We start from the raw sequence: 14,238 nt of genomic DNA on the forward strand, positions 1-14,238 counted from the left end.
TGCTATAAGCTGTCTATAAACACTTTGACATAAACAGTCTGAAAATGACATTCCAGGAAAATGGGTGCCATTTGTTTAATCAGTAAGACGTTAATAATCTTGAAGGATGAACAAGAACTTTAAATTCAGTTGTGTATTTTTTCAAAACTGTTTTGCACCGTTATTTTGACAGATGACACAAGGAAAAGACTCTATAAGATAGTGGAGGATTCCCATCACTGACCAGACGCCAGCTAAATTAATTGAATTCTGCTAAATAATTAAAATGATAAAATAATGCAGTAAATGTGATGGAGCATTATAGGATGTCTAGGTCAGGGTGGCACTTGATACATAAACTGAAAAGCAGCCTCGGATATTTTCCATTATCTTGTCTGCACATCATAATTATCATACTTGCCTTTTATGCATGAATGCTTTCATCTTTGGTTTCTATTGAAATCTTGATTGACTGTGGCACCTACAAATATTTTATCTGAAAGATATTAGGCCTGCATCTAATAAAGTCAGGAGTTTGATTTTGCCCTTCAGCTGCTTTCTCATTTATACAGGGTTTTTTTCAATATTATGTAGACGTAAATGTAATAAAAAATCTCTAGTGAATTGTTGCAGTTTTTATACTTATGTTTGCTTATAATGCCATTGCATTCTTTCTAATTTTTGGTTTGATAAAATTGAATGGAAAGTATAAAGGAGAATAGAGATATAACGTTAAGTCATGAATAACAGTTGGAAAATTTTCAGTTTTTAGAATGTCTAAATCTCATCTATTTTAGAAATAAGACAATATCTTTGCTGTTCTCTTAAGTTAAGCAAAATATGGATTAAAGTAAATTGGGAATGGCAAAATTTTTTTGTGAAGGACTGTATTCTATTGGTCTCTTATTGTGAATAAAAAGCTAGTATTTAAAAAAATTGAAGATGATTTACTTTGGTCAAAATTTTGGTTATTGGGAATAAAATATGTGAGTTAGAACTTTGTGCAGCTGATTTTGGAAGTGTGAATGATCAGCGAGAATCTTGTTTCAAATGACAGTATGATAGAAGTAAATAAATGGATTCTTTTAGATCCTTATATTTACTTGTAACAAGTGTTTTAGTTTTGACTTATTCAAAAAGCAACAGTCAGCTAAAAGGAACAGAAGAATCATTATTCTGAAGGATTAATTTAGTTCGTGTTTTTTTAAACAGTTATTTTTGGTGTGGGTTTGTGTGTGTGTGTGTGTGTGTGTGTGTGTGTTTTCTTTAAATGACTATTAATCTTGAGTTTAAGCCTGTGGAGCAGTGAGTCTTAGCCTGATTTGCAGGGATTCCTGTTCCAGTAGGTGAACAAGGGCCTGTGGGTAGGATGCAGGCAGTCTGTGGACTCTGAAATTATATTCAAAATTGGGCATATGTGTGGATTTCTGGGAAGCGATCATCAAATCCCTTAAAGAGGGTTTGGTCCAAAAGAGATTAAGAACTGTTGCTGTCAAGAGACTAGAAGAGCAGCTATAAATAACGAGTCATTTTAATTTTATGAATAGATGCTAAATTGACCTGTCTCCTACCTCTGTCGTGGAATTAGGAAAATGTACTTTTATCAGCTCTCAAAATGATAAGTACGTTATTCCCTTAAGCAGTCGTTTAGCTGATGGTCTGAAAATATTATATTAAAATGCCTGGTTTTGAAAGGCTAATAAATAAAATACCCCTGATTGTAAATAATCAATTTTAAGGGACACCCTAAGCCTAAAAAATGGAGAATTCCAGTGATATATTTTCTGTCTTCAGGCCTAACTCATGCCTTAGGCATGGAGATCAATGCGTGGTGTGTCAGGGTATGTTTATTTTCATCTTCCTATCAGCCAAGTTGCATTAAGGATGGTGAAACAGTCCCTCAACTTAATTTCCTCATAATTTGATGTAGATGTCACTGCCCATGTTTGTATTTTTGAACATTTAATATCCAACCGTGTTCCTACCAGGATTTTAGACATTGGGCAATAATACATAACGTACACCAAGCTAGCGTAATTCGAACATGGGGTGAAAGACAGTTTTGAGAAGTGACAGTAGAGAATGGGGAGGAGGAATTCGGGAAGAAGATACCAGCTAGCAGGGAGGAATTGTTATGGAGGGAAATTGTGTTCTTTGCTTTTCCGGGGTGGAAGCTGAGCCAGGAAATCCTGGTTAGCTTGACTGTGACCTGTTTGAGCCCAGAGTGCTTGGCCGGGGGAGTCCTGGGTGACCTGTGCATGTGTGGCCCATGTGTCCTGTCAGAGGGGGAGAAGCAGGAACTGAAAGAAAGCAGTCTCAGGAGTGCAGTAAAAAACCGTATGTAATGACCCATATACCCGTTAAATTAGGTGAAAATTTTAACTCTTAAGTGTTCTACGAACCAGCTTGAAATGGAAAAAAACTTGCCCCTTACACAGTGGACTATGTTCAGGAAATAAAACTAAGACAGTTGTTTAGGAGAGCCACCACCCTTCTCCATTCCAAGATCAGAATCAATTTCTCCTGGCGCTCCTGCTGGAGAGCTCCATGGAGCTGTATCTCTACCAGTAGAGATGTTGATAGATTATGGGACACTTAGAGCAGAGTGAAGCTTGCAGTTGGATAATTTTCTACCCAATCCTGAGTAAGTACTTGCTCCGTGATCGGTAGGAAGCACGGAGAGACTGACTATAGTTTAAACCTCTTATGTTGACCTCTTAAGTAGGAATGTGGGTAAAAATCACCAGGTTTCTCCCCATGTAATATAGCTCATTGGTTCTTTTCATGAATAAGCTTATTAAGAAATTTCATGTATAAGTCAAATACATCTATCTAAAAGCATTTCCCACAGAAGCAATCCTTCCATACCCTTTTTCTGTGTACTTTTCTTTACCATTCATTTCTATGGTTGCTATATTTTTTAAGCCTCATATCAGTCATATGAATATTGCAAAAACCATTATAAAAACTATATCAAAGCAGCTCTGGTTAAATTTCAATTATATTCAAATGAAATTATCTTTATCAGAATCTGTTGCTGGTGTGGAAATACATTCTACATGTCTGATTTCTCCATCTTTCCTCTCCCCTTTCTTCCCTCTCTGCCTTTCTTTCCTGAGTGATTAATAACTCAATTCAGCTTCTCTAATCTAGTGGTTGTATACCCATAGAAATGGTTGCTAAACTTTGATTTTCAAATCTTTTTCCACAGCTGAAACTTTGGGTGATTGAATAGCAATAGCCTCTGTTAGTGTTTGAGTCATATGAGATTGGGATTTAAAAAGAATTCCTTAGTTAGTAATAGCTATTATATTGGAAACTGCAAACCAGTTGACAATTGGGAGAAATTTTCCTCTGAAGGAAAGAACACACTCTTTTTAGAGCACATCCACTCTATTTCTAAAACAATTTAAAAACATTTAATGACATTTGTGTGTGTGTGTGAGGAAGATTGGCCATGAGCTAATATCTGTTGCCAATCTTCCTCTTTTTGCTGAGGAAGATTAGCCCTGAGCTAACATCTGTGCCCATCTGCCTCCATTTCGTATATGGGGCGCTGCCACAGCATGGCGTGATGAGCAGTGCGTAGGTCCGCACCCAGGATCTGATCCTGCGAACCCTGGGCCGCCGAAGCGGAGTGTGTGAACTTAACCACTATACCACCGGGCCAGCCCCAACATTTAATGATTTTTTTAGGGGTCACATTTATTGAGGTAAAATGTACTTGCAGTAAAATTCACTCCTTTTAAATTCAGTGAGTTTTGACAACTGTATTCAGGGGTGCAACCAACACCATTATCAAGACAAGGAACATTTCTAGTACCTCGAGAAAGTTATTTCGTGCCCTTTTACAGTTAATCCCTCTCCCCAGCCACGGGCAACCACTAATCTGATTTCTGTCCCTATAGTTTCACCTTCTCTAGAATTGTCATTAAAGTGGGATTATACAATATGTAGACTTTGTATCTTGTTTCTTTCACTTAGAATAATGCTTCTCACATACGATCACTTTTACACTGAATACAGGACAGCCTTTGGATGCATACAGTATCTGGTCCTTGAGGAGGCTTGTGGGATTCTATACTTCTCATTGCTACAGAACTCCCAGCAGTACTTTGGCAGTCTTAGCAAAGGTTATTATGGGGTTCTTTTAGGGTTTCAGGACTCTATTGGCATCTCTGGAGTACATGCTCCTTATCATGCTAGTCTTGCATCCCTCTAACATATTGTTTGGATTGGAAGAATGATTCCAAAGACCGTCTTTGCTTGCTTGCCACTGTATAATATCTTTAAAAAGAAAAATAAAAAGATGATTGACTTTAGTTTGTTAAGAAATTGGCAGCTAGCAGTATCCTATCTTTGTAGACAGTACAGTGTGAATGAGCTATGGACCCTAAAAATCAAGTTACTGAGTAGCCTAATATAACTTTGTACTATTGTTCTTCTCCTCCTCTTGGATGCTGTAGCCACAAGAGTCGATTCTTCTTGAAATAAATGTTTAAGCTATTTTGCTCCATGGATCTTACACAATATTGCAGTTCTAATTTTTGAATATTTATTTAAAATGGAAATATATATATTCTTACTATTTAATAGTTTAGTAGAAAAATGGTTTATTTTTCCAGACTATTCTTTCATTTATTTTACCCCCAAGTCAGATAGCATTTCATTGGGAGCTCATTGGTCTACCTGTCATAGAGACCCTAATGTGTTACTTGTGGAGAGGAGTTGATATTGGGGGGAGGACTAAGATGTAAAGTGATTGTCCCTACCAGGATCCGTAGCTTGAGTTATGTGAATGTGAAATAACAGATTATCTTCTCCATCTGGTTTTTTTAGTTTCATAGAAGCCCATTGTGAGTAATTTAGAATCCAGATGGAATTTTTACATCTGATTTTAAAACAGCAGAGTTAGAGAGACGATGGTGAATATAAAGTAAAGAATGAATCCGTATAGTTTAACCCACGTTGTACTGACTGTTAGAACTCTTTTTGGGGGAGAAGCTAGTTACTTGTGACCAGGACTGCTAGGTTTGGGTCACAAGGCCCAGGGGAATGAGATGGTTCTTAAGGCTTTGTGACCACTGACCTTCTGCGGCACCTCCCCATTCGGCTCTCTGGGTCTCCTGGGACTGGGATCCACCTTCTCAGCTAGCACGCTGCAGAGGTGGTGGAAAAGGAACATTCTTTGAACTAACATGATGGTTAGAGTCAATATGGTGGAAATGAGTAATAGGGATATTAATAGTGGCTGCTCTTCATTGAATGTTACTATGTGTGAAGTATACCGATAAGTTTTTTTTTAACATAACATAAAATAGACCATTAACCATTTCAAAGTGTGTAATTCAGCGGCATTTAGTATATTCACATTGTGCAATCATCACCTCTATCTAGTTTCAAGACATTTTCATCACCCTAAAAGGAAAGCCTGAATGTATTAATCAGTTATTGTCCATTCCTTCCCACCCCTCTCCAGCCCTTGGCAGCTACTAGTTTGCTTTCTGTCTAGATATTTATCTATTCTGGATGTTTCATATACATGGAATCAAATAATATGTGACTTTTTGTGTCTGGCTTCTTTCACTTAGCGTGTTTTCCATATTATAGCATATATCAGTACTTCCTTCTTTTTTATGGCTGAGGAATGTTTCAGTGTATGGGTATACTACATTTTGTTCATCCATCTGTCAGTTGATGGACATTCAGGTTGTTTCCACCTTTTGACTATAGCTAAGTTTTTTTGTAAACAATCTCATTGGATTCCCATAAGGATCCAGTGAGGAGAGCCACTATAGAAAACAGTATGGAGGTTCCTTAAAAAAATAGGACTACCATATGATCCAGGAATTCCATTTCTGAGTATGTATCTGAGAGAAATGAAATGACTGTCTTGAAGAAATATCTGCACCCCTGTGTTCATTGCAGCATTATTTATAATAGCCAAATCATGGAAACAACCTAAGTGTCCATTAATTATGAATGGATAAATCAAATGTGTTATATGTACACAATGGAATATTATTCAGCCATGAGAAAGAACGAAATCCTGCCATTTGCAACAACATGGATTAACCTTGAGGGCATTTTGTTAAGTGAAATAAGTCAAAGAAAGATAAATACTGTATGATCTCACTTATATGTGTAATCTAAAAAAACCTAAACTTATAGAGAACAGATTGAGGGTTGCTAGAGATGGGCGGTTGGAGAAATGGGTGAAGGTGGCCACAAGGTACAAACTTCCAGTTATAAGATGAATAAGTTCTGGGGATGTACTGTACAGCATGGTGACTATAGTTAATACTGTATTGTATATTTGGAAGTTGCTAAGAGAGTAGATCTTAAAACACACACAAAACATTTGAAACTATGTGTGGTGATGGATGTGTTAAGTAAACTTACTGTGGTAATCGTTTCACAGTTTATACATATATCAAATCATTAGGCTGCACACCTTAAACTTATGGAATGTTATCTGTCAATTATATCTCAATAAAACTGGAAAAAAAAGAGAACCCAGTGAGGAAGATAATAATAGCATCCTGATTGTACAGATGGGGAAATTGAGGAACTGAGAGATTATGGGACTAGTCAAAGCTACATGAGTGTTGGAGTCTTGTTTGGAATCCATGTCTCTTCAAAGCTGAACTCCAAGTTCATAACAACTGTTACTCTCTTTTGTTATGCTGGCCATGTGGACAAGGTGAGGCTGGCTTCAAATAATTCAAATAATTAGGTCTTTGATCTAAAACTTAGCTCTACTATTTACTACCAAGGAAAAGGTGTGTGTTTGTTGGGAGTAGTAAGGGGGAGAGGAAAGTTGGTGCTCAAGTAAGCTTGTGTGTTAAATATCTGAAGGAGGGAATTGGCTAAGATTTATACAGAATCCCATAGCACAGTGTGCCCCTCACAGCAGCTGCCTCTCAAATGCTTCCACCAAAATACCCTACAGGAGAGGAGAGTGAAACCCTACTGCCCTACAACACTCCTGCGGATTTTGTATTTTGTTCGCCTAATGTTTGTTTTTATGTAAAAGTAAACCAAGTGATTTAAAGATTTTATTTATTCATTTTTTTCCCCCCAAAGCCCCAGTAGATAGTTGCATGTCATAGGTTCACATCCTTCTAGTTGCTGTACGTGGGACTCGGCCTCGCGTTGGACGGAGAAGTGGTGCCTCGGGGCGCGCCCGGGATCCGAACCCGGGCCGCCAGCATCAGAGCACGCGCACTTAACCGCTAAGCCACGGAGCCGGCCCTAAACCAAGTGATTTAACGTGACAAAACTAGATGATGCAGGAAGATGTGTCATGTTTATTCTGTGTGTTCTACACCTGGCATATTACCTGGGGACCAGGGGGCATGTGAGGGGTGGCAGTGGGGTGCTAACTGCTATTTCCACTGCTAGATGATTGAGGGATCAGTATACAATGTTTCCTTATTGGAACTTCTTAATCTTCAAGATTGTGAAATAGCAGACTCCCCCATTGTGTGACTGGTAAATTGGAAAGTCTTATGGAATGTTACAGTAGTAACATTAAAGTATGATAACTTTCAGAGAAGACTTATTCCAAATAAATTATTCAAAACTTTTAAGAAAGAATATCTAGAAAGTAAATATTAGAATAAACAAAAATGATTCTGAAGGGCATATTTAAAGAATTTACTTGTAAAAATTTTAACACTATATTATAAATAGTGTTATATAACTATATTTTCTTTTTATTTGATGACTTTTGAAAAACTCTGATAGTCTTAAGTTGAATTTTTAGTTAAATGTTATTTTTTTCTATAAGAGCTGTTTTTGTTACTTTTCCTACAAGTGACTCCGAAGCTGCTTTTTCATTTATTATGAAAGACACCAACATTTCTCTAGCTGGCAAAATTCTGAGTCTTTTACAGTATTATCATTTTGTATCTAATAGTATTCTGGTTATATTGGCTTGCTTATATTTGAATCAAATACTTTTCATAGACTGTGGAGTGAGAGTGAGTATGAACCGTGCACTCCTGTGGGTAGTTGAGCTACAATTCATTTTGAGACACATGCTTTGTACATAATTTGTGCTGTTTATGAGGTGTTTTCCAGGGTGATGTAAAATATAATTCTGATAGCCTGCTGTAAATATAAGTTCTGAGCCAATGTGAAGTTCTTAATATACTGCAAATTACCTTCCTTCAGTGGTTTTCCAATTTAAATTAACTTACGACCAGTCACCACATTGTTCAGGTCCTGATTACAAATCCATATCAAAAGAAAATTAAATAGACTCCTCTTTCTTCATTGATTTTAATTTAAAACTTAATTCCTGTAGTGCTGCACAAAGTTACAGATTTGAAAAGTTTGATAGATCCATTTAAATTGTATTATTAAAACGTTTCCGTGGGCTGTGTGTTTGGGGACCACCCTGCTGTGCTTTTCTGTGTTGTAGGACTCAGGCTCTTATTGTGCAGATCTGGCCATTGCATTAGTGTAGTCCTTTCTCTCCATTCGCTGAAGTCTGCATTCTTTCCTAGAGTACTTATTTGGCATAATGTTTTATTTTCTATTTATGTTTTATGAATATTAACCACAAACAGAGGGCTGCGTCAAGTGATCATATGGGCAAAATTATTCCTTTTATTCCTATTGGCATTGTAGAGAACGATAGTGTTTCTGATGTTTCCATTGGCATATTCTTTTTTATATTTCCGTCTATTTTGCTTTTTAAAAAATCCAGGTGCAGATGCTTAAGCAGAACATACTACCTTTTTTTTTTTTTTGGTGAGGAAGATTAGCCCTGGGCTAACATCTGTTGCCAATTCTCCTCTTTTTGCTGTGGAAGATGGGCTCTGGGCTAACATCTGTCCCCATCTTCCTCTACTTTATATGGGATGCCTCCACAGCATGGCGTGATAAGCGTGCGTGGGTCCACCCAGGAATCCGAACCTGCAAACCCTGGGCCACCGAAGAGGAGCGTGCGAACTTAACCACTAAGCAACCAGGCTGGCCCTCAGAACATACTACTTTTTGCAGGTGGTTCCTTGTATCCTAATGACTCTTTCCTGGCTATTTGATTTGTTTTAAATATTCCTGTGAAACACTTCTATTCTGTGAGGTTAAAATGGTTCATGGATGGGGCTGGCCTGGTGGCATAGCGGTTAAGTTCATGTGCTCCGCTTCTGTGGCCCCGGCATCACAAGTTTGGATCCCGGGCATGGACCTACACACCACTCATCAAACCATGCTGTGGCGGCATTCTGCATACAAAATAGAGGAAGATTGGCGTGGATGTTAGCTCAGGGACCATCTTCTTCACCAAAAAAAAGAAGGTTCATGGTTAGTTAATGAGTGTTAGTAATTCTATCATCAGATTGGTCACATTCTTGAGTTAGTTGCATGTAGTGAGCCACAGAGTTAGATAAGTAACATTTCCAGTGGCTTTTTCTTCATTTTGGCAGTGGAGGAGTTAACCAATATTTGTGCTTCCTCTTACTTGACTCATATGCATCACACATGTTTTCCTGGTGAGTTCTCTTTTCCTTTTGGGTTTTCTCTCTGTGATTCTCCTCCGTCGTATCCATGTTTCTCTCTCTCTCTTTTCTTTTTTTTTGTGACGAAGATCAGCCCTGAGCTAACATCCATGCCAATCCTCCTCTTTTTGCTGAGGAAGACCGGTCCTGAGCTAACATCTATTGCCAATCCTCCTCCTTTTTTCCTTTTCCCCTTTTTCTCCCCAAAGCCCCAGTAGATAGTTGCATGTCCTGGTTGCACATCCTTCTAGTTGCTGTATGTGGGACGCGGCCTCAGCATGACCGGACAAGTGGTGCGTCGGTGCGCGCCCGGGATCTGAACCTGGGCCGCCAGTAGCGGAGCGCGCGCACTTAACTGCTAAGCCATGGGGCCGGCCCCTCCATGTTTCTCTTCTGCTTCTCTTCTTGCTTTCCCGCTCTCTTCACTATGGTAGTTTTCCCCTCTGAGTGAGGAAGGTGAGGATCAGGGCATCGAGCATGTTCATTTTCTCGGGCTTGCCTGACTGAGTCGGTGAGAGTCTGCCTCAGACAGAACTGCAGGATTGAGGTCAGCGATGGAGGAAAAAACAACTATGTTTTTGTGCGTAATCTACTGTTGAATGAGAGAGTTGCTGCTTATTTAGCTTCCTCATTTAAAGGCCTCCTCAAAATACTGCTCCCATACAGGCTGGTGAGGCAGGTTTCCAAGCAGTTTACTGGTGCTGGCCGGGAAGTTGGTTCAGGAAATTAGTAGCCGTTAGACTGTTTAAAGTTGATCATAAAGAAACAAAGAAAGGAGGGGAACTGCTATATGTCTACTGTATGCCAGGCATTGGGACAAGGGCTTCTAGAATGATCATTTCTAGGAGTGTAAAATGAGAGATTCCTCTATTAAAATGCTTATTTGCCTCTCCTAACCTCCCTTAATATTTTGTCCATTTATCAGATATTAATTAGGCAGATTGAATTCAGATTTGTTACAAATTGAAATTTGTAAGATTTGGTAATTTTATATGTTATGAAAACAGCCCTGAGTAGATCTTTTTGTAGAAAAGGTCAATCTTTGGTGATATAAGTATGTATCCCTTAATTTTCAAGAATTCTGACTCTAATTTGGTATCAGGGTTTTTTTGGTTGATATTTGCATAAAACTGTCATTCTATAAGAATACTGGAACATAAGCTTAAAAAAAACTATCTGAAATTTTAGCTTGATTGACACAATACTGCTTATATTTATTGTTTCCATGTAGGTTTTTTCCCAAGCAGTTCACAAGGCTGTGATGCATTTCTTCGCCACAAGATGACACTGATATCTCCCTCAGTATTGAAGAAGTATGGTATTCCCTTTGACAAGGTATATCAGTATTACTCTTTAACAAATTCATTTTGCGTGTGTAGTATATGTATCTAAGACAAGTGTAACATAAGCTAATATATCTTTCAGTTAAGGTAGGATTTGTAGGATGTGGGGAGAAAAGTTCAGATTCCTGTTTTATAATGTAACTTATTTATCTAAATACTAATTTGAAATTATTTTTATTTATAAAGGTTTGGTGCTGTTATAGTTCACTTATAACAATACTGAAAATAAAATACAGCACGTTTGACAAAATAAGGTGTGGCACTTTTAAGTGGAAGACTTTTATATGAGCAACATAATTTATGTATATGTGATCTATTTTTTGAAAAGAATTCAGAGCAATTATTATTAGAGTTTGGTTGGTTAGAATCAATGATTATGGTACCAGTGTGTTATGTATGTACCAGTATGTTGCTTCTAAACACATTCAGATATATACTACAATTGAGATTTCATTATGGATAAAATTGCCTGATGATTTAATAATCAGATAGTGCTTCTTTGGGGTATTTCTGAAGATTAAGTTCTGTAAGATTCTGTACATGCTAGATCTCTCTTTCTTTGCGTCCATGGGTAGTTATTGGGTCAGAATTATTACAGAGCATGAGAATTTTTATGTGAAGAAGCTGAAATGAAAAACGCTTTTGACCAGATAAATGAAAGCTCTCTCTCAGGTGGAGGAGGATTAAGTCCTTAGCTACTTGCAGAAACATTAAAAAATAGCTCCACTCTCTTCTTCATTTTTTTTTTTTTAAAGATTTTATTTATTTATTTTTTTCCTCCCCAGAGCCCCAGTAGATAGTTGTATGTCATAGCTGCACATCCTTCCAGTTGCTGTATGTGGGATGGGGCCTCAGCATGGCCGGAGAAGCGGTGCGTCGGTGCGCGCCTGGGATCCGAACCTGGGCCGCCAACAGCGGAGCGCGCGCACTTAACCGCTAAGCCACGGGGCTGGCCTTCTTCTTCATTTTTTATTTTACTTTTTTCCCATAATCTTTGCTATTTTCCACCTTAGAAGCTTTTCATTTGTGACTAAATCTTTACCCCTTCCTAGTCTCAGGCCCTTAAAGGCTCCCCCTCACCCCTTTGGGCTTTGTTCAAAGTAAGATTTTTGCAAGGACCAAGAACCGTTCTCTAACTTGAGGTGATCCCTGCTCGCTCACACACTGTCTGTATGGCAGTCATGCACAAGACATACTTGTCTTGTGTGACGAGGGTGCTCTCACTACTGGTTTACTCACATACTTTTACCCATGATAAAAAGTGTGCCTCTGAGATGTGCACTGTGGGGAATGTCCACGGGTGTGGAGAGGAGCTGGTGATGGGCTGCAGTGCTGCTGCAGGTACAGAGGTCAGAAGCTGTGCCCCCCAGAGGGGCCACTGCTGCTTTGCCGCCGTGTCTTACTCGCAGACACCTCTGGGCACCAGGCTTTTCAGTCTCGGACACATCATCGATGAGTATTTCTTCTAGGTGGTTGGCATAAGCTTGATTAGGTACTTTTATTTAAGTGGGAATATTAGAAGGCAGAGGAGAAGGAGTGGACTCGAGTCCTCATGACAGAAAACCTCCGGGGGTTTAGGGCTGGTGATGGGTCTTGATCAAGCTGTTCTTTGCGGAGGGGGGTATGTGAAGTAGCAGGACGGTGGGATTGGTTCATTTCTGCAGAATGGGGGCCTTCAGAGCTTGTAGCTCCTTTTCAGTCTTTGGGGAGAAGGAGGCAGGTGGCCTGTACCCCTTTCTGGTGTGTGGCTCCCCAAGTACTACTTGGTAGATCACTAGATGCACCAGGCTTTTGTCTGGTCTTCTGAAGGTGGGACATTTGCTGGCTTCTGTGGGAAGTGGCGGGATGTGTTCATCCTCAGGTGGTGAGACACCAGTAACTTAAGGGTGGACTGGCAATTGCAGATTTTCATAGGAAATACTGCCACTTCCCCTTCCACTGTGATGAAGAGTGTGTGCTGACTCTTCGCTTCTCACGGAGCTTGTTCTCTGATGATGATAATATAACACAGGTGGAGCACCACAGGCCTTGGCATTAAATTTCCCAAGTTCGTTCCTGATTCTGTCACTTGGGTAAATTACGTAATTTTTCTGAGCCTCAGTTTCTTCATCTGAAAAATGGAGATAATAGTAGTACCTACATGATAGGGCTTTTACAAGGATGAAAAGAGATCATCTGTATGAAGGGCTTTGCATGTATACATTATATAGTAGCACACTCTTCCTCCTCAATTCAACCTGCTCTTTAGACAATCATTTCACAGTTGGAGTAACATTTTTTTCCTTCTTCTTTCAATGCATCTGTACATATTCATACATATACATGAAAAAGTATGTTTAACAATCGTTGATGTCTTCTTTTAGATTATGTGCACTACCCTTTCCAACTTGTTTCATGATATGGAATTGTGATGACTGTTTAGTCTTACAATAAAAGGGACTTGTTCTTTTCCGTCCCTGTACTTTTTTTTTTTATCCGTTTATTACATAGAGGCAGTAAATTAGCCTTATATTTTGGCTGAGACTGACCTGTTTCTAGAAATTATACAGAGGCATGAAATTTAGAGTCTGATTCACTGGGAACAGGTGCTCTTTTCCAACATGGCACGAGCAGAGTTTTCTAGGTAGAGCAGAGAAGGAGTGTAGGTGGGATTCAGCGGAGGCAGTGCAGGTAGCTTCCTTATTCCAGTGACAGCAGTCCCACGTCTTCCCCCACCTTTAGAGGGCTAGGAACAGTGGCAGGGTGAGGTTTTTTTTTTATCACGTAGTACAAGGAAGTGCCTAGTTTCCAAGCACAATTATAATGAATGAGATTCAGTGAGACCAGGAAAGGAGAGAATCAGGCTGTGTTCTCACATGGCCCAGAATGATGGAACTGGAGCCATGTTGAACACTGATAAGCCATTCTCTGCCTGCCAGGTGGCAGCTGAGTTGCTGCTCCTTGCAATAGAACACCTGCTGGGTGTCATGGGGGGAGGGAGTGATGAGCTAAATTTCAGAATTGTTGGGAAAGAAAATACTCCCTCACACAACATTTTAGCTTCTCTAAAATGGCAATTGAATTGCAGTGTGTGCACCTGTATTTAGACAGTGTCTCCTATATGTTTACACACACATGCATACCCACATATTCATTTCTCAGCATTTTAGGACTGAAATGAACCATGGTGACTGAATGGACCAGTGAGTAATACATTTGATAATCTAGTATAGAGTAGCCAAATTTAAAAAAACACTGAAAAATTTAGCCTCACTTTTTTTCAGTAGCCTGTGGTGTATTTCGTGTGCTTTGGTGATTGTAAAAAACCAAATTTCTTAATCTAAAAAATAGGAATGGAATAAATACATTTTTCGTCTTTGCTTTTAGGCTCCTAACTGACTTACCTAAGTTATATTAGTTATATTTAA

General features: G+C 39.0%; 1 protein-coding gene across 6 annotated transcripts in view; it reads left to right on the forward strand.

Moving 5' to 3' along the window:
* Positions 1-14,238, forward strand: part of KDM4C (lysine demethylase 4C) — a 389,491-nt gene that overhangs the window by 113,878 nt on the left and 261,375 nt on the right. For all 6 annotated transcript variants that reach the window (XM_087444566.1, XM_087444572.1, XM_087444571.1 and 3 more), the window contains one exon: positions 10,720-10,823. In XM_087444566.1, coding sequence (XP_087300692.1) covers positions 10,720-10,823 — 104 coding nt within the window. The remainder of the gene's footprint in view (positions 1-10,719; positions 10,824-14,238) is intronic.

This window comes from Ceratotherium simum, chromosome 20, assembly GCF_057802395.1.
Source record: "Ceratotherium simum simum isolate JZ-2026a chromosome 20, ASM5780239v1, whole genome shotgun sequence".
Taxonomy (NCBI): Eukaryota; Metazoa; Chordata; class Mammalia; order Perissodactyla; family Rhinocerotidae; genus Ceratotherium; species Ceratotherium simum.